Source organism: Spinacia oleracea, chromosome 4 (genome assembly GCF_020520425.1).
Source record: "Spinacia oleracea cultivar Varoflay chromosome 4, BTI_SOV_V1, whole genome shotgun sequence".
Classification (NCBI taxonomy): domain Eukaryota; kingdom Viridiplantae; phylum Streptophyta; class Magnoliopsida; order Caryophyllales; family Amaranthaceae; genus Spinacia; species Spinacia oleracea.
Genome location: NC_079490.1, coordinates 56,161,917 through 56,189,764, shown reverse-complemented (window position 1 = coordinate 56,189,764; position 27,848 = coordinate 56,161,917). Strand labels below are relative to the sequence as shown.

Sequence of the window (27,848 nt, the reverse complement as noted above, 5' to 3'; positions counted from 1 at the left end):
AATCGGGTACCCAGTATTTCTGCTTACCCCTACTTTGTATTTCCTATTTTACCAGATTCCGTGTACAGATCAATTAAGATCGGCTTCTCAGATCAGATCATTTTTTACTACCCGACTGTATCCGCATGGAAAACTTATTTCGGTACAAAGAAATAAATTTGTGCTAATAAAAAAGAGCTAAATGAATTTCTCTCTCCTCAAATTCCAAGTCTCCAACAGTCCAACTCACATCTCCTTTTCGTCTCCTTCTTCCTCCGCCCTCCGGCGTTCTGATTGCCTCCTCCTCCTCCGCCCTCCGGCGTTCTGATTGTCTCCTCCTGTATATTAGTTGTATCATCACCTCTACTCGGAGGTGCCTCTGCCATTGTCGATTTTTAATTTGGGAGACTTTCAACCTCTCCTTCTCTGCCGCTGCTATTTTCGGTGTTGGACGACAGTGTATAGCTTCTTTCCTCATCTATTTCTTCAATTTTATACTTTGTAATGATTTATTTTTTAATTTTCTGTGGATTTTATTTGTGTTTTATAGATCCAAGAAGTGTTTAGTCTTATGTGGAAAATGACGGATTTTGCCTGATATGATGTTTCAACTTCCAAATGATGAAATCTTGCTGTTAAATTTATTTTCTTGAATTTTTTATTGGCTTTATTTTGGTGTTGTTTTATGTCTGGTTAGTCTATACCGAGCTCAGAATTGTACTTGATAAATCATACTTCGTATTATCCTTTTCTCCCTTGGTCCAGTGCGGGCATCGGGCACCCCTCGTGCTCTGGCTCAGGATGGGCCTGCTTTTGCATTTCAGAAAGTGTATCTGATTGTTGTACTTGTTAATGCACATGTGTGATGCGTTGGAGCCCATTATATAATCTGCAACGAGTAATAATGTAACTCATACTTCATAAGTATCTATCATTTATTCTATTATATGATTTATAATTGTTTTGTAAACTGATAGAATGTTTGATTGTGCTTTTTTGGAATTATCCTCATATTTATCAACTTTGAACAAAATTATGTAATAGAGCTGTTTTATCTATGTGCAGATATTTTCTTGTTGCTGTTATCTCTCTGCTGGTTCAAGAAAGCGCTTACTATTGGAGTTCTGCATTATTATTTGGTAGTTTGCAGATCTATTTGTTTCCCTTTTTGGAGACTAGTGGGAATGGGTCCAAATTTGTGATACCCATTCCCAACTAATGCCCGGAGAAGTTAGTTTCAGATGTGGTTTAGTTGAGCTTAGCACTGTATCTGATATTAGGTAACAACTAACTGAATCCAGACTAAATCGTGTATTGCCAGAGGTAGTGAACTCTGTAGAATCTACTAGTGGGTGCTCCTTCACAGGTAAGATACTTGTTAGACCGTTATTTGGTGAGCAATGCCTTGGACAGGCTGCTAAGTTGTGAAAATGTTGTCGATCTGGAGGAAGTCTAATATTACTTCGATTTTTGCATACATGTTCTTTTGTATACTATCTGCTGCATTTGGAAGTGAAGAAGAAACGAGAATGGCACTATAAGAAGGACAATGGAGGTGCTGGAGAAAAAATATCCTGTTGATGCAAAGGACTACAAGTTGTATGAGGAAGTTGGGGAAGGCGTAAGTGCTACTGTATACAGGGCTCTTTGTATTCCTTTTAATGAGGTAGTTGCTATTAAGGTTCTTGATCTGGAGAGATGCAATAATGACTTGGTATGTGCTTACCTTTATTTTCCTGCACTTTTTTTCGTTCTTGTAGTGTACTTCTTTTGGAAGTACTCTCACTAGAAAACGTGATTCCTATTGTACTCCGTAAGCGTGCTCTATTTTACATTTATAAGTTGCAAATATTTTGCAGTCCACACTCCACACTGCACAAAAACATGAGCTAAGTGTTAGAGTTACAGTAGGGCCTAGTTTGGTGGATCACCTGATGAATAGGCTTGTATCCTGTGGTATCCTGAAAAATTACATAAAACATATTTACTTTTTTAGAATGACTTGACTGTCTCCTGTCATCCCGTTATCGCTTTTGGGTCAATTGGAAACAACCTCTCTCTGCAATTGCAGAAAAGGTTGCGTACACCCGACCCCCCCTTACCCCGTTTCTTGCCGGAGCCTCTTTGAGACAATGGGGTAATGATAATGATAATGATAATGAATGACTTGACTGTCTCAGGTTTGGAAGTCTTCCTTTTTTTCTTAACTTATTTACTTTTTCTTCCCAAAGGTCTACATTTTGGTCCTTGATGACTTTGACTTTAAGCAACCTTTTTTTAATAATCTGCTTGGCTATTGTATTAAGTGCTAGAGTCTAGCTGAAAATGAAATATATGGAAGGCCAATTCTATTGTTATTTATTCTATTGTTTAAATAATCTGCTTGGCTATTGTTTAATTCTATTGTTATTTATTTTGATAAGAAAAATATTTTATTAAACCAGCAGAATAGGAAAGCAGCAGGCAGGCAAGGTGCCCTCACAAGGAACCGTGTTAATTAAATTTCAAATATCCGATGCCTTTGCTTTTCCTGCAGTGAAAGAGCCCCAGCCGCTTTATCCATTAAATATACTAGATTACTAGCAAAGTGACAAGGTGTCGTTGACATGGAACATCCACACCATTAAAAATATAATCATTTCTCTGCGACCAAATGCTCCACATGATTCCAATGCATTTCTCCAAAGCAACTTTTTCCTTGCCCTTCCAAACCCCTACACACCGAAAATTTGTAGCCAATCTTCAATTTTCAAAAGGCAAACTCAATTCTCTTTTAAGATAGGCAGCCAACTCACAGTAAAGTGAAGCATGTGAGCAAGACTCACTGCTAGCTGAGCAAAGCAAGCAAAGTCAAGTGACGTAGCCAAACCCAGCTTCCGCTTTTGGAGGCATCTCATCCATTTTTGGAAGACTATATTTGCAGCCATACTTATATTATACCAGAGATTGCTCATGTAAAAAAAAAACGATATTTTTCACTTTGGGGATATTTAAAAGAGCGGAACTGTTGTGAAGAAAAAAATTCCGGTTTTCCCATTGCTTGGTTAGTTTGATGAGGAAAACTCTTGAAACTTCTAAGACTTATCTAGATTTCCGTAGTTTTGAAAGAGAAAAATGCCGAAGAGGAGAATTTAGAGGCAAATGGATACTAAATTGTAATATCTATAGTAAACATGATGAAAATTTCATTTTATGGCCCGATGAAAAAGGCATATTTTGGTTACTGATTGCATGTGCTCCTACTTTTGCAGGATGGAATTCGTCGTGAGGTGCATACAATGAGTTTGATTGATCATTCAAATGTGTTACGTGCTCATTGCTCATTCACTGCAGGCCACAGCCTTTGGGTTGTGATGCCATATATGGCTGGAGGATCTTGCCTTCACATAATGAAGTCCACCTATCCTGAAGGCTTCGAGGAACCTGTTATTGCTACATTACTTTGTGAAACTCTTAAAGCACTTCTTTATCTTCATGCTCATGGCCATATTCATAGAGATGTGAAGGTAATATTATCAGTTTCATTTTGTGATGCTATATTTATTTTTCTTTTCTTCATTTGGCATCTTCTGATGCCTTTTCACATTGGAGATTTGAGGGATGTCCAACACTGTCAAGGAAGATTGGATTTATAAACCAGTCATCTGAAGTATTTATGTTGCTTCATGCTTTGTGAGTTGATGAGCGATGATGAAATAGCAGCAATCTAATGCTTATGTGCTAGTGCTAAGATATGCATAAATATTTGATAGGCAGCATTTTTAATTACGTATTTGCCAGCCTTCATTCGAAAGGTCGATATAAAATGCAATATTTCATTATTGACTCTCTATAGATAGATTATATTCTTACAAATTTACAAGCATACAGTGATTTGTCACTTTTACAAAAAAATCACCCCTGTTTTGGTATTTACTGATGGATTAGGGAGTAGAGGAAAGTTTAGATTCGTGGTGGTTGAAATTAATGAATTTCAGATTTTGTTCTACAAGTTTTCTTCACGAATAAGATGAAATTTATGATATTTGAGGGTGTTGTGTTGATTTTAATGAGAAAAGTAGATAAATATGAACTTAAAGAGTGTAAGAAACACAAAGATTTCCACAATTGAAGAGTTAAGTCCTTGTTTCATTTCGAGTTTTGAATTTTTAGTTTATTTAGAAGTCTGATTTTTTTCGGAAACTACAAAATATAGTTCTCATGCTAGACATTACTTGTCTATGCACAGTTAAATTTAAGTTCATCATGTACTATGAATTAACATAGCCTAGACACCATTAACGACAGAAGTTAAGGAAGAAAAAATAATTTGATTAATTAGATGGAAATTACAGATGAAAGGATATTCAAGCTCTCAAGAGGCTTGATTCTGGCCCAATTGATACTTTAGAAGCTAAAGAAAACTATCCACAATATTCTAACATACCTTCACCCTCACTGATTTCACCATTTATAGAGCTTCTACTCTAACAAACTAACTATATTCTTCTTCAAGCTACTATCAAATGTAATAGTCCTTCCTAAAATGGCCTTTCCTCCTATGCTCATCAATGGATAGTATTTGCACAGCATTCCCGATCAACAGATCAAACTGCATAGTTAGTATACTCTCTGGGTGCTTAATAGAGGAAGAAAGGAGTAGCACTTGATTGGTAAGTGTTGGTATGATTTGCCACTGGCTTGGAATGGAATTGAAATTCAGTTGGTGCTATTGTGATGGTGAGTGTACGGTTGGAGGGAATGGTATTTTGATTTGTGCTGTACCAAAACCAAAAAATGAGTTGGAAATGTAAGTTGGGTTGGGTTGGATTGGATTGCGTAGTGATGGGAGTGGTTGTTAGTTGGGGACATGGAAATGGGTCTAAAGCTAATAAACCCAAGCAGTCTAGCACTTGTCCGCTAAAAGTAAAATAGGACTCAAAATGAGGCCTAATTCTTTGGATCTCTTCTCCTTTTTGATTGCAATTGCCTTGCTTTGGATTAAGACATGCTTCCATAATTGCTTTACTTCATACATTGGCCCTTTTACAACCTCAGGAGCTTTCTTCTTACTTTCATCCAACATACGTGACTTCATCCCGTTTCTTATCTACTCTATTATAACTTCTACCTATTACGGAATTACCCTCAACAACCTAATCTGAATATTTTGAATCTGTCTTCCTTCCCAATCCAACATAAAGTTCTTCGAAGCTTCTTCCAAACTATCAGTCTTTCCAAAAGTGTATATCATCCACCAAATTCGTAAAAGGTGCTTTGATCAAAGAGCAAGTCGAATGTTGTTTTCAGGGAACTAGAAAAAAATGGATGGTGAGTGATTAGAGCTTGGCTACCCGCGGAAGATTAGTAGCCAAATGATAAGGCTAGAATAAAGATACAATATATTTATATATAATGATGAGGAAGTAAGAAAGACGTATTGTAAGCGAGAGTAGTGACTCCTTCTCCTCAACCTTCATGTTGAAGCCAAAGCATGGAAATTTCCTTGGCGTGGTATCCACTCGTGTAAGATTGTGCTAAGGGGTTCACGGCCACTTATGGGATTTAGACATGATACAACATAATTTATATTGGCTGTATCTGTTTCATTTCTTATCCATTTTGCATACATGATGTGTTAGTTGGAAAGCTCGCTAAATCTACTTTCATCTCAAAGGGTTACATTATTTTTCCGAAGTAGATCCGTCCATTGAGAGTCTAGTGCTTCTTTTCGTTTCAACTTCATACTTTACAATGACCATTTTCATGCCTTATCTCCCTTATTATGCTTCTAATAAATACCCAAATGCCTTCGCGACTTAACCTTTAGCCAAGAGTTCCTTAGGGTTTATCACAACTTAGTTGCTCAAAAGGCCATCCTAAAGGACTTACAAATTGAATGATCTCCAAATTTAGTTAGTGTTTGGCCAATCTCTTGGAAGTGTTTTTCAACTTGAGAAACATAAATTTGGCCGGGGTTTCAAAGAAATATTAAATTTTTTCCTAGAAGCCCAAAAATCTCCAGAGGGTGTGGAAGGAATTAGAGCTTATGGGAACTGTTTCACGGCGAGCCAAAATTATCTTTTGATGGAACTTTCCAATCAGACCATAATACCTGTAGTTTTTAGTACATACTCGTTTGTTCATTTAAATAACATTTTGTCTTTTATGTGTTTCTCTTATTAGCCTCAGTAACCAATTGACACTATTGATACCCTATTTCATGGAATTTATTAGTCTCTTATTCCCCCAACCACTCAACCCCACATCCTCTATCACTAATTCACTCTTTGAAAAGAATTGACCAGTCCTAAAATAAAAAAAAGAACATTCTTCCTTTAAAAAATTAAAATTGTCGATCTGAATGAATTTCGAAATGTTCTTTTTCTTTTTTTTTAGAGAGAGATGGCATTGATGTTGGTTCATTATGATTAGCGGGAGAAAAACAGAGGGTGTGAGGGGAGAAGAGAGCAAAAACGAGGGGTCTATTATAGCTTCACCTTGCTGAGCTGTTTTTGCAATAAGTTTTAGCAACCAGACTCTTGGTTAATTTCACGCGCAATGATTGAAGAAAAATAAGGCAATGAAAAATTAAGTAGTTACCAAATTCATATTTCAATTGTAGGAGCGAACTAGGTTGTGGGTAGTTGGCATAATATAATATGGCTGCCATTGTTGTTTGTTCCTATGATTTATGTAGAGAGGAGGATGAAGAGAATAGACTGTAAACCCACAAATAAGAAAAGAAAATTTTGAAAAAAAAAAGAAAAATTAGTTAGTGGAAAATTAATAAAAAAAACAATGCCAAAAACTCTCATGTCATATTACTTCTATAACTTAAAATCTTTGGAGGGTTTTTGTTATACGATATATATAATGGGCTAAACAAATGGTAAATTGTGGTTCTATCACTTAGAGTTACTACAAAGGTATTATGGTTAAACTCAAAAGTGTTTATATATAAATAATTTCTAAAGAACTATTTACTACTCCCTTCGTCCCAATTTAATTGTCGCAATAGGCTTTTCATGTAGTTTTATGCGATAAGTTATTGTAAGCTTATCTATTATAGTTTATAGAAAAGTAGGTATGGTGGGAGATAGTAGAAGATTATTTTTTTAATTGAAAATGAGGATATGGGGCGATAACTTTTGGTAGCGGGAATGGAGAGGAAATAAAATATTAGTGGGTCCATAACTCCATATCATAAAAGGAAATATGACAATTAACTTGGGACATACGAAAAAGGAAATTGCGAAAATTAATTTGGAATGGAGGGAGTAGGAAATATAAGTGTTTTTTTTTGGGTAGAAGTTATGGCTGAATAAATCATATGCTTCTAATCGAAGTCCCAATCCTCTTTAAACTCAAGTGAGTCCGTATGCTTTCACATCAAGTTTGATGGTTAGTAGATGGTTTCATGTCGAGTTACCAATTTATTGCATTGTAAATAATTTCCTTGGAGGACTCTAAGTAGACATTGATTCCATCCATGTCTTTGGGTTGTGCTTATTCTCATTTTTAAGTTATACACGACTTGGTTTCTCATACTTATATTCTACACACGATTTGCGGGCACCGACGACTGCCTTTGCTTCCTTCGATCGTGAGATCGAGAAAATCGAGGCAGGAAAAGCAGAACCAACGCTTAAAAAAGAGTAGGAAAAGTTATCACGTCTTTAACTTACCCGTACTAGTAGAATAGGAAGAAGAGAGAACTTTACATGCAAAGCGAGCCATTGAAGACGAATTGATTCCAGATAGCAAGTTGGTGTTAGATCCTGCCGGATAGCAAGTTGGTTTATTTTGAAAATTTTGTAACGTCTAAAATGAAGGATGATATTTACGCTTCCATGTAGCCTGAATTTACTATCAAATTATGACATGAAAAAATGTAGAAGAATTAAACAAAGACCATTTATATTTCTTGAAGAAGAGCTTCTATAAAGTTTTAGGGGTTAGTCCATGGAGAATATGCTAGATTTTTTATTGGTGTTTATTTCTCAAAGAGGTTGTTTTAATACTCCTTGTTTATCTATCTTTTGGGCACGCTTGGATTGGGTGTAATGGATTATGGGGGTAATAAAAGTCAAACCACCATAATAAAAGGACAATGAAGGTGAATTGAGGTGGTTGCAAGGAGGGTGATCCGGTGGTATTGTGATGAGAAGTTGTGGTAGTGGTGGTGTTGTGAGGAGAAGGGAGGAAGGGGGAAGTAATTACCCCCCAAATGAGGGTAATAATCACCCTAGTGGGATGGTGGGTAACTATTCCCCCCATGATGAGGGTATTTGTTCCCCCTTCCCTTTTATTTTCTTCTTGCCAACACTAGCTTGTTCCCTTTGCTACCACTTCATCCCCTCATCATCATTACCTTCAATTACCTTAGTTTGACTTTTATTACCCCGTTAATACATTACCCTTAATCCAAGCATGCCCTTTCTTGTTTCATTGGTCGATGTTTACCCAGTGGCCTCATGCTGTTCCAAGAAACAAAATTATGGAAAGAAACCACAAAAGTGGTCGCGATCACCTTAACACATTGTCATGGATGCGGTTCGTAACGGATGAATGGAGCATATTGGTGTGGCATAATTTTTTTTTATAAACTTTATATTTATGGGTTTTAGTGTAACCTGCTTTTTTTAAAAACGTTTAAGTAATTTTTCAACACATTATACCAAACCTATGTGGGTTATATATTTGCTAATGATTAATTACTTAAAGTAGCATGTTTCAATAACTCTACATATTTAATTAGTAAAATAAAAAAAAATGCTTTAATAACAACATATTATAACCAAACCTATCACAATACATAGTTTAGTATCGTTTGGGAAAATATGAAATATCCATGTTTCCATCCCATTGTCTTGGATACCTTTTCTTTTTTTCGCTGGTATACTGTATCTATAATTTGGTTCTTGCTTATCTTGGTCTTACACTCTTACTCTAAGGGGGTAGTCTTCAGATGAGTGTTTTAAGGACCCTCCTATAGAGAATGTTTCTAGGTTGATAGACGAATGGGAAAGGGATTAATTTTCTTTAGGGGTTATATGACTTTCAGATTTACCTTTGTATTTTATTTCCTTTTTAAGCTTCTAATGGGTGTAGCTCGAAGATTTAAGAGGCTTCTGAGGTATTTTCTCATTATTTGGTCTCTAGGTGAGGAGAAAAGGAATCATCTTCTTGAGATGAAATTGTATATCTAAGTCTTAAGGAGGGTGCCCTCTAGTAACTAAGTTGTCTAAAGCATCTTGCTTGCAGTACTGTATATTTTTTCATTGTAGATTTGTAGCCGGTATGATCTTTTATAAAATGGATGATAATGTGTTAAGTTATTTTTTGGAAGGATTGGTTCATAGCTTTCATCTCCTTTTCCCCTTTGGTCAAGTATGGAGAGCGTAATGTTTTTTATTGTAGGATTCATCAGCATAGGAACACCCTTTTAGTATCATTTTATCCTCTCTTTATTGATTGTCAATATCTATATTCCTTTTTCTTTCTTTGCTGTCCGGGACGGTGATTACTTGTCTTGTACTTATCATTTCCTAGGTAATCCTCATGATTGATTGAGAGTTTGAGGAGCTAAACAACTTGTTGAGAATCCTTTATTTTGTATCTTGTCACACTCCCAGGTTTAGTGTCCTTGCTTTTATATTATGGTCCTTGCTTTTATAAGCGCCAAGATGAGATACTGAATTCAAAATCCTCTCCTCTTTTAATTTTAGGGTAAGGTTTTGAAGCAGATGAAAGCTTTTGTTCTGGTCCCCATTTTGGATAAATTAATACTAGCGTAGACCCCACAAAGAGTAATCTTCTCACACTTATACCTTTTATTATTGTTAGTGGGGTGACGGGGAATATGAAATTATTTGGTTCGGTTGGGATTCACCTCCTTGTTGGACGTGGCTAGAGATGGCTAACATGGCAGGTCGGGCGGGTTGGGGGCGAGTTTTGTTGGTCGTGGGTCAGGGATAGCTGACCCAGGACCGACACAGTACAGGAAGGATGCGGGCCGGGTCGCGGGTTAGGATTAAAAAAATAACAAAAGCAATTAATTATCATAAATTATTTAGAGAAACAAGTTATTCACTTCTTGTACTAGGATTACCCTTCCCTTTCTCACCAAAACGTCTTGATAGCCTGAACATTCAAGCCATTAATAACCTTATCGGTTATCATCGCAGCTATCAAAAATTACATACCCTTTGGATGTCTGCCTAATAACTATGAATATCCTGTTGTGGAGTCAATTTCATGGAGTCAATTTCATCTTCAGAGCCAACACTGGCCTTTATTTTTTGTATCATCTTCAACACTTGCCACATTGGTGGCCTTTGTTCCGGAGATGTCAAATTGCGTAAACTAGCCACCTCAACAAGCATTGCAAGGTGGTTGTCTTCAAAGCAATCATCATCACCCCTTATAAAATAACTTAAGATGGAAGAGGAAGGACTAAGGAGAGAGGCGGATTATACGAAGTACCGAGTGAAAATGGAAGTGGAACGAGAGCGGCGGATGTGAAGACTGAAGAGTCTTTCTATTTTCCTTTTATATGGTCATTTGTAACCCTGAAATCTTTATTAGAATTAAATTATTTATTAAAAAAAAAAAACAGCCGTTAGTTTAGTACTTTAGTGCTCTTTGGGCTTTGGTGCCAAGTTGCCAACCGTGAGCCATTATTAGCCCCATTACCATTAGCAAATTTTATTAAAAATTAAATTTTCTTTTTAAAAAAAAACTATCTGTGAGTCACAAATCCAGGCTAATGATGGCGGGTTGGGCGTGTCGTGTTCGTGTGTTGGGTGGGCTGGGTTTTGTGTGTCGGGTTAAGTGGGTCGGGTGTGCCGTGGTTGGTCGTGTCGGGTTAGTGGGGTTGGTCAAAATGGGTTGAGTTTGAAAAATTCGACCCATGATCCATAAAAAAATTATCCAGGTTGGGTCGGGTTGTGTTACGAGTCATAGTAGGTCCGACCCACATGACCCACTATGGGTCGGCCATCTCTAGACGTGGCTATGTTTATGAATAGTATATCTTGTGGAAATCTTCCATGTTTTTGGCCCAAAATGTGGTGCTGAAAACTCAAAATATCCATACTCATGCCGGTGTGTCGACGATTTGAGACGGGTACTTCAAGTGAAATGAAAAGTCACAATAACATCCCTTGTATTTGAAGTTCAAAAGGTGAAAGGGGCTTAAGATTTTGTGACTGGATGCTTTTTTCGATGCGGTGCTTTGCTTGGAGATAAATGATGAAAATTTCGGTGGTTGGGAGTCTTATGTGGCTTGACTTATTTACCGGAGCAAGTGATGTGTTAAGCTTCACCTCTGGCTCATTCCCATGGGCAATTCCCTAATATGTCGCCTTATATTGTGAGATTGGAGCTTTATTTTCGTGTATTTTTGGTGGAGGCAAGTGTGAAAGAGGTTTCTTCCACCCTTGTAGGAAAGGAGGTCTAGGGAGCTCAACGTTAAGAGTATTGTTATTTAAGTCATTTTGAAGATATATTACAACTACTTCCTTCCTCCGTTCTTATTTATTTTTCACGTTTTGACTTCAACACTATTCATACACCCTCCTTTGACCGACTTTTGTGATTTATGCGTAAGATAAGATATAGTCATGTGAGATCTTGTTAGATGCGTCTCGATAAATATTTTCAAAATATCAACTTCTTATAATTTTCTCTTTTGCATAATTAAAGATATTAATGATCAACTATGTGCATTGACAAACGTACAAACGTGACTGAGAGAAACATATCAACTAAATAAGAGTGGAGGAAGTGTATAACAATTATCACAACTATTAGGTGTTTCCAATGTCATTTTGTATAGATCTATTTTGCGATTCTAGAAGAGGATAACAAATAAGCTTATAGGAACCATAATACTAAACTTGTTTCAAGTAAAATCTAGGTCGACTTGCCACCATGAACGAGTAATCATTTGGATTTCGTCTTTCGTGGCTTGTTGGTTGCGGTAGTAAATGGTGGGAAAGGTAGAAAATCTCTATGTATTTGCAATTATTGTCTCATGCCATAATCTATGGTAAGAGAATTCCATTCCCAACTCTTCTTATGGTTCATAAATTTCCATCATCACTCGATACCACCTTCAAAGTGATGAGGGGATTGTAATGGGAAATTATGAAGAAAAAGAGAGGCTTGGGGGTGGACAAGCATCACCGTGGACATTTGTAGGAAATGTATTTTCCACAGCTACGTATAAATTTATTACCATTATGATCATCAAGTCTCGTATATCAAATAGGCTGTATGAGTAACAGGATTGATTAAAGAGTATTCATTAAGCAATACACTTAGGGTCGTTTGGTTGGGTATTTTTTAAAGGATTGGAATAGAGTTAGTGTCCATTCCATCCACTTTATTGTTTGGTTGGGCCTTTTTGGAATGGAGTCTCAAACCAATGGGGTTCTATCTCCATTCCATACCCCTAAAATCTCATTCCCACCTCTTACCCTAAGATTCACATTCCATTCCACCAAGGTTACTAACCCTAACTCATAAAGAGAGAGGAAACTGCAGCCTCCCGTCATCTTCAACCGTGGCCATCATCGGCGACCTTCAATCTGGGAGTCATCATCGGCGACCTTCAAATCTTCAATCCGACGATCATCACGGGGGCCTTCGACCCTTTATCATCATCAACGACCTTCGACCTTTTAATCATCGCCGGAGACCTCCGATTTGGGCAACCAATCACTGGCTACTTTCCACCTTCACCGGCGTGCTTGATGTGTAACTTACTCCTTCCTTCGTCCTTCCTATTATGTTTCTTCTTGAACTTTCCGTTCAAAACTTTACTTGAATTGCATATTCATGAATTAAAGATTTACAGTATTAGAATGTTTTACTTGAATTACATATCGTACAAGTTAAATAATATGGTAAATCTTTATTTCATTTTTGTATCTTTTAATCTTTTTTTTTTATGAATGTTTATGTTATTTTAATGGAGCTGCAGTCTTGATGGTGAGATTTCACGGAGTACTATCTATTAGTATATTCTTTATTTAATAAAAGTAAAACTGGATACAAATCCATTCCAAGAATGAATCAAACAACATAATTGGACTGTAGAATCCATTCCAGAAGCATACCAAACAGTTTCAGATTGGTATGGGAAATATAACCCATACCACCCAGATATGAGATTCCGTACCAATTCATTCCACCTTAGCAAACCAAACGCCCCCTTAATAAGGTTCTTCTATAGCGTCTGAAAATTTGAATGTGGTAATCATTCATCTTCACATTTTTCGTTAATTGCCTTGTTGGACCGAAACAAAATGTGAGAAGGATATACCTTGAATTCTGCCTTTGAAAATGAACTCAACTGCTGAAATGTTAAATAAATTATTTATCAGTTCTCATTTGCTATTTTTGTATAGACTTCTCACTGGTTTTGCTCATGATATCTGATATCATGATGTATTTTTGAATCTCTATTTGCAGGCTGGAAATATTTTGCTGGACACCAACGGCACAGTGAAGTTGGCAGATTTTGGGGTCTCAGCTTGTATGTTTGATACTGGTGATAGACAACGCTCTAGAAATACCTTTGTTGGTACTCCTTGCTGGTACTCGTCAATGTTGTCATTCATTTATTATCCGTAAGGTTTATATATCACATTCCTTGACGGATACTGAAATATTTTTGCAGGATGGCCCCCGAAGTTATGCAACAACTACATGGATATGACTTTAAGTATGTGCATGTCCTTCCCAACATTGTTATTCCCTTTAGTTGAACTTTTGTTACCCTCTGATATTAACTGATGTGAATCTGTCTTGCCCCTAACCTAGGTTTTCCAGCCTCTTCATTTCAAGTGTCTATGATCAATACTTAACTCTCCGACATTTGGTTTGATATTTATTCAGGACCAAAGACATGAAAATAATTCATTAAACGGTTGAGTTTGACACCTGAAAACGTTTGACTGTTTGACCCTAGAATCTGAGTTTGAGTAACAAAGGATATTGCTGTCTTTGGTTTCAGTATTTATAGTTTAGATATCGGATTAGCGTCTATTTCTTCTGTTTTTTTAATTTTTTTTTTGGTTGAAGCCTTTACAAGATTTATACAACGTAAGACCAGTAGGTTTGCGCAACACTGTTATTAACTTATTATTGACTGCATAGTCATCCTCGATTTTTGAAGTTCAATTATTTTTATATGTGTAAACAGAGCAGATATATGGTCTTTTGGGATAACAGCTCTTGAGCTTGCTCATGGTCATGCCCCATTTTCCAAGTACCCTCCGATGAAGGTGTTTCTATGATTACCAACTAATATCCGAGACAGTGACGTTTGTGAGGATCGTTATTTCATTCTTTCATGTGGAATTTTGTAGGTTCTTTTAATGACTTTGCAAAATGCACCACCAGGTCTTGATTATGAGAGAGATAAGCGATTCTCAAAGGTGGTGATTCTTTTCCTTTTTTTTTCTTTATTTCTTTTACTGAGAGATAAACTGTGCACAAATTATAACTTTTCACCTTCTTTTTCTTTCAATGTTACAGTCTTTTAAAGACATGGTGGCTGCATGTTTGGTGAAAGATCCAAAGAAACGACCAACTTCTGAGAAACTTTTTAAGCATCCTTTTTTCAAACATGCCAAATCATATGAATTTCTGGCCCGTACTATACTTGATGGTCTGCCTCCACTTGGTGAACGTTTTAGGGTGCTCAAGGTTTGCTTCTTTTTGGATGCCTTTAACTTTGAAGTTTCCAGCCTACTAATTGTTAACTCAAGGAAGTGGTTTCTTTGAGATATGTAATGATTTCTGTTATTGATGTAGGTTAAAGAAGCAGATCTTCTTGTCCAGAACAATGCTTTGAATGGGGACAAAGAGCAGTTGTCCCAGGTAACAAGGTTTTTTGCTTTTCACAGTACTCTCTATTCTTTAGTAATTCTCTCTCAAAGTTAATGAACGCAGATTAAGGATTTCTCTAAACAAGTAATTGTCATCCAATTCTTCACTGGTGCTTGCCACTTGCTTCATGTCCGCATTAATTCCATTCTTCTAAATCGGAACTGCCAAAGTATTGTAGTTTTGAACGGACATGAATAACTAAGGAAGAACTATGATATGCCATGTTTGTAAAAAAGTTACTATACAAACTTAAAATAAATCAAGTATTTTCAGGGGATGGTGTTATTATATGATCCCTTATCCTTTTCAATCTGTTCGTTGATGTGCTGATACAAGGGGATTTCATTGAATGGATTGAGGAAATGAAATGTAAGGGGTTCTTATTATAAGTGGAGGAGGGACTTTTAAAGAATCAGAGAAGGCCAGCTTGGTATTAAAGTATGAAGGTTCAGGATTGCTGACTTACTGCTATGGTCAAGTCATCTGTACTTAACCATCACCTGCAAGGTGCCGAAGGCGAAGGGTGGGATTGGGTACTGGTGAGTGGGAGGCTAGGGTAGGGCAGGGGTGGTTGGAGGGTAAGGGAAGCCTAGGCCTGGGAAAGGGGTGATTGGAGGAAAGAGTGATTGTGGGGGGGGGGGGGGGGGGGAGGTCAAAGGTGAGGTAGTGGGGAGGTTAATGATAATCAAGAGAGGTGGGTTTTGGTTAAGGTCATCAAGGAAAAAGCGTTGCCGTGGGTATATATTACTCCGTATAACATAAGGATGGTTTTTTTATAACTTTTAACATAGGGTGGGTTAGTAGAATAAGATGTTTACTTAATGGTGTTTTTTATGTGAACTTTCCTTGAACTTATCCGCTTTTACTTGATTGCTAAAACTATCTCCTATCTTTTAGGGTTGCATTTGAGAGACACGTAGTAACACTACCTACCAAGTAAAAGTAAAAGAAGCTTTCTTTTAGTGGATATAATGTTACTGAAGTAGGAGAAATTAGTCATCTGCCTGTCTGCATAATGTTTTGAAGATATTGGCCATTCCTTGTTCTTCTGGTACTTCTATCTGTTTTGCTCTTTTTTTTGCGTGTGTGTGTGGCCAGTAATCTTTTTGAACATGGAATTGTACAATGGCCATCCTGTCAAATAAAGGCTGATATTTAACAGATTTTCAATCTTTCATTTTTCCAAAAAAGAAGCTACATAATATTGATTTTAATTCCAGTATGCAATCAACCTAGATATATGTTATTAAGCTACTACATGTGTCGATACCATGGAAAATTACATGTAAGGCTTCATTCTTTTCACCTCATGATTACTTATCTGAATATGACCATTATCTTGACTTATTGGCTCTTATGTGAACTTTTCTGAGCTTATTTTTGTTGCGACTTGAAACTGGTAGCCCTAAATTGGCCATCATCTTGATTTTTGGCTCTTATGTGAACTTATCTGAAGATCGAACTGATTGTCGTAAAACTTATTCTTTTGATGATACGTAAAGAACATGTACTAAGCATTTTGTTATTCACCACTCATGCAGTACGGAAATGGAAATATGACATTACTTCTCAAAGAAAACAAAGAGAACTGTTGAAATGCTGTTTTATAATTAATTCTTCACACAACCTTTTTTGTTTATATCATGTCAATACATACTGTATAGTATATACTGTTGGCTGCAATTTTTTTGCTGAAATTATTTTTAAATGCTTAGAAATTAAGGTGAGAGAAAGTGAAAAGCCGTGCATTTTTAGCAGTTTAATTATTGAGGTCTAACAAATAATCCCAGCCCCAAAAAGGTTATACGGTTATACCCTCATTCTCCTCCTCATATGTTGAGATGCTACATGTTGTCAAGTAGATCCTAATGATCTTTGGTTACATCTTTTCTTTTATCCTATTTATTTCTTTCCCCATTCATAGTTGAAGCCGCAAGTCTGTTGACTTCGTATTTGTGTTGTCTTATTATAATCTTATTGTGTCTATTGTTTGTGTACAATTCAATTTCACTATATATAGAGGGTCATAGTTGCTTGCTTCACCAGCTACTATGTAGTCTAACATGTCGTTACTCTGTAGGTCTTTAAGATGTAGAATACATGCTCAAGATTGTTCCTCCATAGATTTAGGGTCCCAAGTGGTAGTTGCTGCATTTTAAACTTACTGTGTTTTTGCAGCAAGAGTACATTCGAGGAATTAGTGCCTGGAATTTCAACTTGGAAGATTTGAAGAGTCAGGCAGCCCTTGTAAGCCTCTTCCCTTCCCTGCATTTACCTCATCTCCCCTCGTCATGCATTTATGCAAGAGCAGGTGTGAAACGTGCATCTGTTTTGCATTTGTATGCAACTAACGTAGCCTTTCAGTGAAATACAGTCTTGTGAATTCTTTTTTGAATACTGAAGTTATGCTGCAGATTCAAGATGATGACAGTAGTTCTACTGCAGAAAACCCTGATTTGGGGTTGAACCGAATGGACATACTTGATGATCAATCTTTCCCAACAGATAAACCATCTTCTGAGGGGACGAATCATTCAAATACTTCAAATAGTCACGAGGTTACACATCTATTTCATTCACCCTAAGTAGTTGAAATTTGAATTTGATGTTTTTGACATGATTGAGCACACTTCCTATTCAGGATGGGTTTGATGACCTTGATAGCTTGGAGGGTTCACTGGCTTCATTTCCTATTCAACCCCTGCAGGCACTTAAGTAAGTTTGCTACTAAGTTTCCTGTATGTTTCTTTACTGATGGCCATTGTCAAGAAGCGTTCTATTTCTGACCCCTTCCATCTAGGAGTGATGGTGCAGTTTCAGTAAATTCCTATGTTACCCGGACTCAACTGATTTGTTCACGTACCCGTGTCGACACGAGATGACAAAACCTAACACGGGTATGAAATCCGGGTCAGATCCGGCTAATTTCCATCCGACGCGTCTACTTTAGGTTTCAAGTTGCATAAACCCTAGATCTGAAAATCGACACAACAATCATTGGGAGAAAGGTGTAGAATATTTGGTCACTGTAGTGGGGGGATTCACACGGTGGTGGTCTTGTTCTTTTCTGATGACCTGTGGACGGAGAATGCAACAGACAATGGCCGCAAAAATAGAGAGAGTGGAAACATTGTGTAAGTTTTCAGTAAACGAGAAAGAGAAAGGTGGGTTTAAGAGAGAGAAAAACTTGTGATAGTGGTTAAAAGCCTCTTTTATTTTTTCCTTCAATAGAGTTTTGTCTTTTAATAGGATTATTTTTCAACCTTTCAATTCCCTCGTGACATTTGACTGAAGCATTTTTTTCTTTTTCCTTTCTCTTTTTTTTACGAGTCAATTTTTTTTTTTGAGGGGAGTTAACATTTTTTAATTAATTAATAACTTATTGATTTTTTGACAGTCAAATAAATAAAGACTTCAGATATCCTTCGGGAAAAAAATATTAAAAAAATACATTAAATATAATGTACAAAACTGCCGTGTCCAAAATATCAGACATATTCCCCGTGTCCAAGTATTTCGAATCACCACATACCGGACACTCGGATCCGTAACTGTGTCCCATACTTCTTCCCGAGTCCAGGTAAAGATAGGTAAATTCATTGGATCTGTCATATGGATTACTCATATCCTTGTAGAGGGGAGATATTGACCTTCTCTTTTATTTTCCATACCTATGCCACCTTGCTGACGATGCTGCACGGAAATAATCGCTGCTTTCATTTCAGTTTCACAAATGTTTTCTAAAGGCTCCATAAAAGGTGTGGATTTCCATTAAAATGCCTAATTCTAGTTGAACCTTTTGAGCTTAGATTGTACAATGTTAGAATCTCTTACTTGTGAAATGTTTCAAAACGTACTTGATGTACTGAAGCATATTCCCATCTTAAATCAACCATAAAAGTAAAAGAAATAAAGAACACGTGAACCTGGAATTCTAGTAGTTGCTTGTAGAAGTCCATACCTTAGACCCATATCTTACTGTCTGTTCTATCACTCTATGCTTTTATGCTCTTACTTTGTCACTCTTTTTCTGTCTCTCACTCACTGCGACCCACCTGCCTTCCAACGTGTACATCTCCAGATTTTGCAGCCTTCCTCTCCGTTTTAACGTCTCTTTCATCCTCCCGGCTATTTGGATAAAAATATTGAAAAAAAAAAAAATTTGACTAACCTGTCTGTATTTGTTTCATTTATTATTTTCTTTGGAATAATTTATGCTTCCCCCTTTTATTTCTGGTTTTGTTTCCATTTCCATGCTACATAGTTGCTTAACATTAGTACTCTTTTTCCCCGCAGAGGCTATTTTGATATTGGTGAAGATGACATGAAGAGTATTGGTTACAAAAATGCGTCTCTTCCAGATGCTAAGGTACATTTTCAAAAAACTGAAAATGAGCAACTAGGAAGAACTGATGGTGACAACTTGGTTCGAAGTAGCTCCTTACCGCAATTTGTTAGTACTGGGCAGAAAAAGGTTCTTAGCGGTCCTCTCCTATATGAAAACGCGAGCTCTTCATGGAAGCAAATTGGCGATGGGGACAGGCAATTATCTCTTGCCCTGCTTTTGAATTTTTGTCATAAACCTTCAAATATTTCATGCTTTTCATTGCCATGTTATTTATAAATGGGTTTAATTTCCTCGTTTGTGTAATTTTGCTTCGTGAGTGTATTTCCCCCTAGATCATATACAAGCATTCATAACAAATTAAAAACGTTATAGAAATATTTAAGAGAAAAAGGAAGAGAATAAGATTTACCAAGTTATGTTAGTAATCTAATCCAGTGTTACGCGGAATGTGAATTTGACCCGCGGACCAACCCGGATAGCATGTGAAACGCAACCCAGATCGCCATAATAATAATAATAATAATAATAATAATAATAATAATAATAATAATAATAATAATAATAATAATAATAATAATAATAATAATAATAATAATAATAATAATAATAATAATAATAATAATAATAATAATAATAATAATAATAATAATAATAATAATAATTCCTCCGTTCCGTAAATATAAAATCATCTTGTTTTTTTACACTAGACCTTTGGTTATTTTTTGGGATTCATACTTAAAAAAAATTGTAGTCATGTAAGTATCAACCTTTTATAATTTTTACTTATACAATTCGAGATATTAAGAGTCAAAGTTTGTTTTGGAAAGCGTAAAGTCAATCATGGTGCAATTTATATTTGTATATTGGTTATGTGCGGGGACCGTTTGAGAAGGTATCCTAAAATTTGGGACCGCTCCAAGTTAATAAAAAGTTAGGACCTTTAGAAAAGACCGCCCATTGTTGGGACTGGTAATGTCAATTTTTCCTATATATATTTATTATTTTAGACACTATTATGCTAAAAGGCTTATACGCGCCATTGGAAATCCTTCTTTTTTGAGGTTTCTTTTGTTAAAGAAAACTATGAGCATACACTGTTCACACCGCGCCTGAAACATTAAGAATTAACTAATTTCTGTTTAATTTTCTAATTGAGTAAGAGTAACTATTAAAAGTCCCTGCTGCCTTAGCCTGCGAGGAGGGTAAAGGTAAGAGGACCCGAGTGGTTTATAAAAGGTTCCCGGAAAACTTGTAATTTATAAAATAGAATTTTCTTTAACAATCTGATATTTCATTAATCATCAACTTCTCAAATTATAATGTGGCATGTGAAATCTATATAATTCGGATTAGCTAAAACATGAGTTTTCCTACATACAAAGCTTAAGAATACTAAGCTTACTAAGCTTAATAAACACTAACCATAAACGAGTCTTTACCTTCCTAAGCTAAGCCTACACCCCTAACGCTTTGTAAAACCATACATGTCTAAGCTAATCAACAATAAATAAAATGCCCAAGAATTGTTCTTCCATATTGTCCTCATACAAACTTTCATAGTAATGCAAAATCATAAAGGCTTGTTCGTTATCACAGTCGGTTTTCGGTTTTTGGTTTTATGAATTAGAAAGTCATGTGATGTAGGTAGAGAATTATGAACTAAAAGTTGGTCATACCCATAATAATGTTGATTTTGAAAACGGATTTTTCACCAAGTACCCCTGATGTTTAACTTAATTTACCATATACCACCGTGTTTTCAATAATTCATCATATACCATAAGGTTTACATTTTTTTCACGACGTGACCTTGCCGTTAAGTCGCCATTAGAATTTAGGGGTTTCTAATCTTCTTCTTCTTCTTTCTCTTTCTTCCATGGTTGCCATGGCAAGCCCCTCTTGATGCTCACCAGTTACCACCATGGTTTCCCCTCCTTTTGTCTCTCCTCTCCTCCACAACTTTGCCCACCATCATTTGATCCAATCCCCATTTCAATTTTATTCACGATTATGCACCTCATTCAGAAATTAAACATGGGATATTTCCGCAATTCAATTGATTCCCCAGACATTCGAAACACATATACGTAACATACTCTTCTATTCTAACTACCTCTTCCACTAATATACCACAAACGAACTACCGCCTGAAAAAAGGAGTTCGAGAGGAGGGAGGGGAAATCGGGAGATAACAAAATAAGAGTAGCATCGGGCCCCTGGCATGGCCGACACTAGTATAGGAGAAGTAGGGGCTGACCCTGCTGGCGTAGGAGAAGCAGGGGGCGACTCAGGGGATGCCAGAGGTGACGAAGGAGAATGAAAATATGAAGAAAGAGAGAGGAAAGGTTGGTTTTCTGGTTCTGGTTGGTGGTTAATAATGGAGGATGGCGGGGGTGGCCGGTGTTGTGGTGGCTGGGTTGTGGGAAGAGAAGGGATGGTAAAGTTGGTGGTGATGCCTGGGAGGTAGGGAACGACGAGAAATTAGGAATGGAGAAAGAGTAAACGAACGGCAACTTGACAATGTTAGACATTAAGGGCAAGTCATGAAAAAAATGTAAACCTCAGGGGTATTGTTAATTATTGAAAACACGAGGGTATATGAAGAATCAAGTTAGTGTCCAACAAGATTCGATAGGTTCATATGGAGGGAGGAACTGTGGTCTTAAAATTGTGCTAAGGAAAATTTTCCATTTCGAGTAACTCTTGTAGATTCTTCATACTCGTCAATATATGAGGACCAAATCTTTCTTGACAAGAAGTCAACACGAAGTGATTCATCATGCTCACAAATGAGCTAAAGAGGGTTTGATCGTCGAATTCCCACAAATTGAATAAAAAGTTGGTTTGTATAAATGTTCGACACCCTACAAACAACAAGAATCTAAGCAAGATAATAAATATGGCTGTTCAGAAAGCCATGTAATGTCAAACTCTTGCCTTCGAATCTCTATCAAAAATTTCTTTTCGAATCTCAACTTATCAAAACTAATTCTTGAAAGATGTAATTATCCGTTGGAAATTTGTTGAGGAGATCATATAATCATAGATTCTTCTATCTATGGGAACAACCAAGCTGTTTTTTGCATTATAAAACTTGTTAAAGGAATGAATACCAGCCAATTTTTTCTATATGGGTATAGACAGGAATTTGTAACTTCAACTGTTTTACATATTATAACTTGCCTTAGATATTCATAATCCCAATAGGACCTTGTTTTGTAACCATGGTTTTCTTTTCTTGGATACTTGTACTGCTAGTTGCTGCTCTAAAATATTTTTTCCGGTAGCTGTCATATTGATTATTAATTAATTTGAGGGACATGGTTTTGTATTTCAGGGACAACATGCAACCTAGGCATCCTTCTGATAGAAATTACAGCGGTCCAATCTCATATCGTCAAAGGAGAGATACAAATAACAATACATTAGGTTTCTGATTGGTCCACACTTCCTACGTCTCTCCAGGAATTTTTAATTTTGCTTATCTTGATGAAACAAGTCCGTTTTATTATCTTGTTATATTTTTGTTAATGCAGTGGAGGATTCATCCGAAGGTTCTGTGGTTCAGCGTAAAGGTCGTTTTCAAGTCATGTCAGATGCCACCCCTAAGGTCACTATTCTGTTTTCCCTTGTATAAACTCGTGTCAAAGTTCCTGAGGTCAGGACAGTCTGGAATGAAGTTGAACAGAAATTTGTTTATTTTCATTCTGCAAACAAATTGAGTTTCCTCTATCCTCTTTTTCCCCTATTATTGAAACACATGGACTTTTTAGTGTGCTTTCAGCTGATTTTATTTCTCATACGCTTAGGCAAGAAGAGAATTGATTGCACCATTATCCTCTTTTTCCCTCGTATAAACTTGAGTAAACAACCGTAAGCATGTGAAAGTTATCTCCTTGTGTTGATAAGACATGTGCATCTTTGGAGCAAGAACTTTGGGCCGTCACAATACAGATTGATAACTTGGTTTTTCTGATTTACTCCCTTTTGTTGATACTACTTAAATTTCGGGATTTTTATTTCTTCTGTTTATCTGCATAATTCTAAAGGATTGAGCTTAGTACTCTTATCTTGTCGGCATTGGGCTTACAACCATTGCCATTTTACTCTCTTTAGGGCTCAACTTGCCTAAGCTCTGTTCCTGGAAGCACAGCTGGGCTCACACCTCCTTACCTTTCTGCTAGTGCAATCCTTCCAACCTTGCAGTACATTTTGCAGCAGAATAATTTACAAAGGGTATGTATATCTTGATTTTGATTTTGTATGCCCATTTCCGATGGAGCCAAAGATTCATTTGTTCTTTTAGCTGTGGGATGTAATGGACTAAATCAAAATGGCTCTTAAAACCTCTTCGCTTCCTTTCCATGAAGTAGAAGATGGTCTTCCCGTTGTCGTCCCGTTATCGCTTTTGGGTTAATTGGAAGCAACCTCTCTGCAATTGCAGGGGTAAGGTTGCGTACACCCGACCCCCCTTACCCCGCTTCTTGCGGGAGCCTCTTTGAGGCAATGGGGTAATGATAATGAATGAATGTATATCTTGATTTTGGAAAGGTAGCCAATATAAGGGTATATGTTTTTTTCCATGCAGGATGAAATAACCAAATTGATTAAGCACGTGGAGCTAGGTAATTCCGTTTATTGATGTTCAATGTGAATTTCATTTCCGTTAGTACTGTTTTGAGGTGGATCTTACTTCCTTTTCGTTCTACGCAGACAATCTATGTGAGTCAGCTGATGCAATGAGTAATGGCATTTCACAGGTACCACTTGTAACTACCACTTTGTAGAACTCGCTGTGCCATGTATTTGAATCCATTAAAGTGGTCTTGAGTTAACTTGATTGTTTAAAGAAGGGGGAAAGAATGTTTCTTTATTCACGAAACGCAATGTCTTCATGAATATTCTGTACATCACTATAATGAGGCTGTGGCTTCTAGATGGAATTTAGTTATTTGACTAAAAAATAGAAGTCCATTGGGAGGATCTATTGTACAATGTTCTCTTTTGTACCCTGAGCATGTTGGGATTTGGCAACTGTGCACACTGCACTAGGGATGTCTTTGTGCAGTTTGCACATTCCTGATGCCATTCAGATTCTGAATCCTGATGAAACAACCCTTGCTATGTTGAATTTGCGAATGGCTGCCCTGATACTAAATGCAAGAAATAAGGGTTATAATTTGAATTAAAGGATAGCAAAACAAAATCATATTAGTAAAGTAAAATAAAGTATTACACCCTCCGTCCCATATTTAATGTCTCATTTGACTAAAAACACGGGTTTTAAGAAAAGTAGAATATACATTGAAAAGTGGAATATAGTACATTGATAATTGATTTGTATAAGAAAGTGGAATAAAAGTACATGGAAAAGAGGAATATAGTACATGGAGAAGTGGAATATAGTACATGAGAAGAGGTTTGCACCTGTTGAAGTTTTGTTGTGTTTTCAATGTATTTTTAATTAATATAATACATAGGAAAAGTGGAGAATTTAATGGCCAAAAATAGAAATAGGACTATAATTTTGGGAACCCCCGTTAGGAAAACAGGACTATAAATATGGGACGGAGGGAGTAACTGTCAACCTGCCCTATGTTTATTTTTGGTTTATCTATTACAAGGGGAAAAAAGGAAGGGAGTTGGTGTTGAGTTTGATATGGTCTAAGAATAATTACTTTCCAACCCTCTAGTGTAAATTGTAATGTCCACTGGCTTCTAGCACTAGTTTCTCCAGGATCAGATTCGTCTACCATAAACTAAGGACTGTAAACAATTACCCTTAGTTTATGCTGCAGTTGTTTAGTTCCATACTATATAATGATGTAGTGAAGACCAAAGGGCTTTAGGATTTTGCCTCCACTTTGCTCGAGAGAATGTACTTGCTATTGATTTGAAATTGATGTACTGGCAAGGGAAATACAATTGTTAAAATTTCATTATCTACTTGGTCAGATAAACTTAACATATACCCATTAAATACTTTCCGGATAAACAAGTGTTAAACATTTGTTTTGTCTAGCATATTAGTCAATAACATGACTATATGCACAATAATATTGTAATAGTGGAATAAATGTAGTCAATGAGACGATGACACCACGCAACTGTATTTTGAAGCCACAATGTAAAGAATATGACATAATTCGTTTGAGCATTTTGGGGATTATATTGAAGAACAAAGCAAGTAGAAGATGTGAATTTCAGTCGAGTTGGATCACAAAGCCTTTTCTGTCAACATCTAAATCAAATACCAAGTTCACTCCGTTTTCTTACCAAAGTTAAAGCCTTTTCACGCTATATGTTTTGCATGTTGAAAATCAGATGGATGATGAAATTTGGACAAAGTGTAGCAAGTAAATGAGCTGGTAGTGTGGTACCCCTGTCTTGAGCCTAAAGATTTGATTGTATTACTAAATCCAAAAAATATCAAGGCCTATATTTGCTTAAATTATGGGAGGACACGATTATTGGGATGGGATATAGAAGATCCGATGTAATTTTAAATTTTAAGTTTCAGAGACATCGTCTGATAGTTGGTCAGGTGTACAGGTAGACAAACACGCACATTTGAAATTTGGGGAAAATAAAAAGTTGGCTGGTTACTGGGGTGGTCAATGATGGTTGTGGGAAGGCAACAATGGTTGTGGTGGGGATTGAGACGGGATGAGAGATAATTTTTTTTTTTTTAATCTTAATGCGAAATAAATATTTCTGAATCACTAAATTGTATTTTGAAGTACAGGAATGATTTTCGTTTGTTTTGAGAATGGTTATTCCTTTACACATGATCAGGATTTGAAGTAAAATTAAAATCTAAACTAACCAAAATATTACTCGACTCTGAAAGAACAATATACTTCAAAAAAATAGAAACTTGGGGATTATTTCCCTGTTGTCGACAGCTAAGTTATGTCTCACTCTTTTGATGGGTTCTGATGGTTCGAAAGTGTTTGTTTATGATTTTACTTGACCACACTAGAAACTTGGGGCATCCAAGAGGAATTTTCTATCTTTGTTTCTTGAAAATGGAAAATTGAAAAAGAATTATTATATCATTTTCTGATTCTGAATAAAAGCCTTTGCTGTGCTTCACTAGACATTGCCAATCTCTGTTAAGGAGGGTGAACTTTTGACTCAGGTTATGCAACTACAACAGAGGTATGTTGTGAGATCCATGATGGTTTGTTGTATTTTCAAGTCTGGTCACATATCTAGTCTTTTGTTCTAATTACAACTGGTTACATGGCAGAATTGGGAGCCTGGTAGACGAGTTGCAAAGACAAAAGCTAAAAAATGCCCAGGTGAGTCGGGTTCTTAAAAATAATCATGTTTCAAATAGACATGCTGAACACAGTCTAAATGTTTTTGAGCATGCTGATATCTGGATTTGTTTTTCCGAAACTTTGACTTCAGTATATAATCAAAATCCGTCCCTCTTTACAAAATTTCCCCCGCTTTGCTTAGTGCACCTTTGATCCTTGTTAAATTAAGATGCAACAAGTGATTATCTGACTATTACGCATTCCAAGCCCAGCTTATTTTACAGGAATTAATTAAGCTAAAAGTACCCTGATGCTTATGGCTTCTAGTTCGTAATCTTCTGAACTCAAATGGACTTGGATGAATGCCATTGTCTTTCCTTTCTGTTTGTCTTTCCCCTTTATGGATGCTTTCAACTGGTACAATGCAGAATCTACTACTTACATAAAGGCTCCGTTTGGTAGGGCGTAAAACGTTTTCATGGAAAACGATTTTCCCCTTTTCAATCATTTTACGTTGTTTGGTTGAGTAAGGAATGGAAAACAATTTTCCATGACTCCCTCTAAGGTGAAAACCCTTTTCCATTTGAAAAGGAGGGAAACCACTTTACCTTCTTGCCTCCTTACCTCTCTCTCCTATCTTCACCATCTTCTCCCATTTTCCTTTAAGGTACCAAACAAAGGAAACTAGTTTGTAATTGTGTTTTCCCTTGAAAAATATTTTCCATGGAAAATTATTTTACAATGAAAACGTTTTACGCCCTACCAAACGGAGCCAAAGTGGTTTATCTCCGTTTCTGTTTTTTTTTGTTTCTATTACTTTTTTGCAATGTCTACATGTGTATGTTTTGGTGCACAAAGAATGTCTTCTATTTGTGGTTGAATGGGTTAAATTGGAGATGATCTCATGTAAAACACATGGTTATAGTCTGAGTATATAATGATTTTGCAGCTAGAAAAGCAATTGAATGCTTTTGTTGGGAGACCTGAAAAGACAAAAGATTGATTGCTAATCACCCAAAGTGTCTCTCCATGTTGATGGTGCTGGTGGAGGTGTTGGCATCAACAACTGCAATTGCCTCTTAGGTTAGCGGCTCTAGCAATGACCGACTATAGGTTTTCTCCTTTAAGGATAAGGATGGGGATGGGGATGGTTATGTTGGGAGATCTGCATAGCTTCCACTGTTGCACACTGCAGGCCTCTGGAGATTTGAATCGTATTTTTGTTGTATTATATGTGTGGTACATTACAAATTTTGTGATCAAAATTTTTCTTTGAATTTAATTTTTATCTTTCCAGCTCATTTTGTAATTCAGTATTGGGTGTACTGTTATGTAGAGTATCTTGCTTTATGCAGAGCAGCGATAGAAGAGTT

The 27,848-nt window shown here is 36.5% G+C and overlaps 1 protein-coding gene across 4 annotated transcripts; it reads left to right on the top strand.

Moving 5' to 3' along the window:
- Positions 1–80: 80 nt before the first annotated feature.
- Positions 81–27,831, top strand: LOC110793263 (uncharacterized). 4 transcript variants are annotated; one of them, XM_021998122.2, is made up of 23 exons: positions 81–438; positions 1,045–1,345; positions 1,493–1,693; positions 3,231–3,485; positions 13,441–13,565; positions 13,649–13,693; positions 14,174–14,255; positions 14,340–14,408; positions 14,509–14,679; positions 14,788–14,853; positions 17,041–17,109; positions 17,277–17,420; positions 17,504–17,577; positions 19,159–19,231; positions 19,331–19,404; positions 22,548–22,639; positions 22,747–22,820; positions 23,327–23,446; positions 23,799–23,835; positions 23,924–23,970; positions 26,310–26,371; positions 26,463–26,514; positions 27,425–27,831. In XM_021998122.2, exons 3-23 carry the CDS (start codon positions 1,529–1,531, stop codon positions 27,476–27,478), a joined length of 1,950 nt encoding a protein of 649 aa, XP_021853814.1. In that variant the 5' UTR covers positions 81–438; positions 1,045–1,345; positions 1,493–1,528; the 3' UTR covers positions 27,479–27,831. The 4 variants fall into 4 exon arrangements, with proteins under 4 accessions (XP_021853814.1, XP_021853812.1, XP_056682857.1 ...); XM_056826879.1 differs by having other exon boundaries at positions 135–438; positions 1,498–1,693; XM_021998120.2 differs by having other exon boundaries at positions 19,159–19,404.
- Positions 27,832–27,848: the final 17 nt, after the last annotated feature.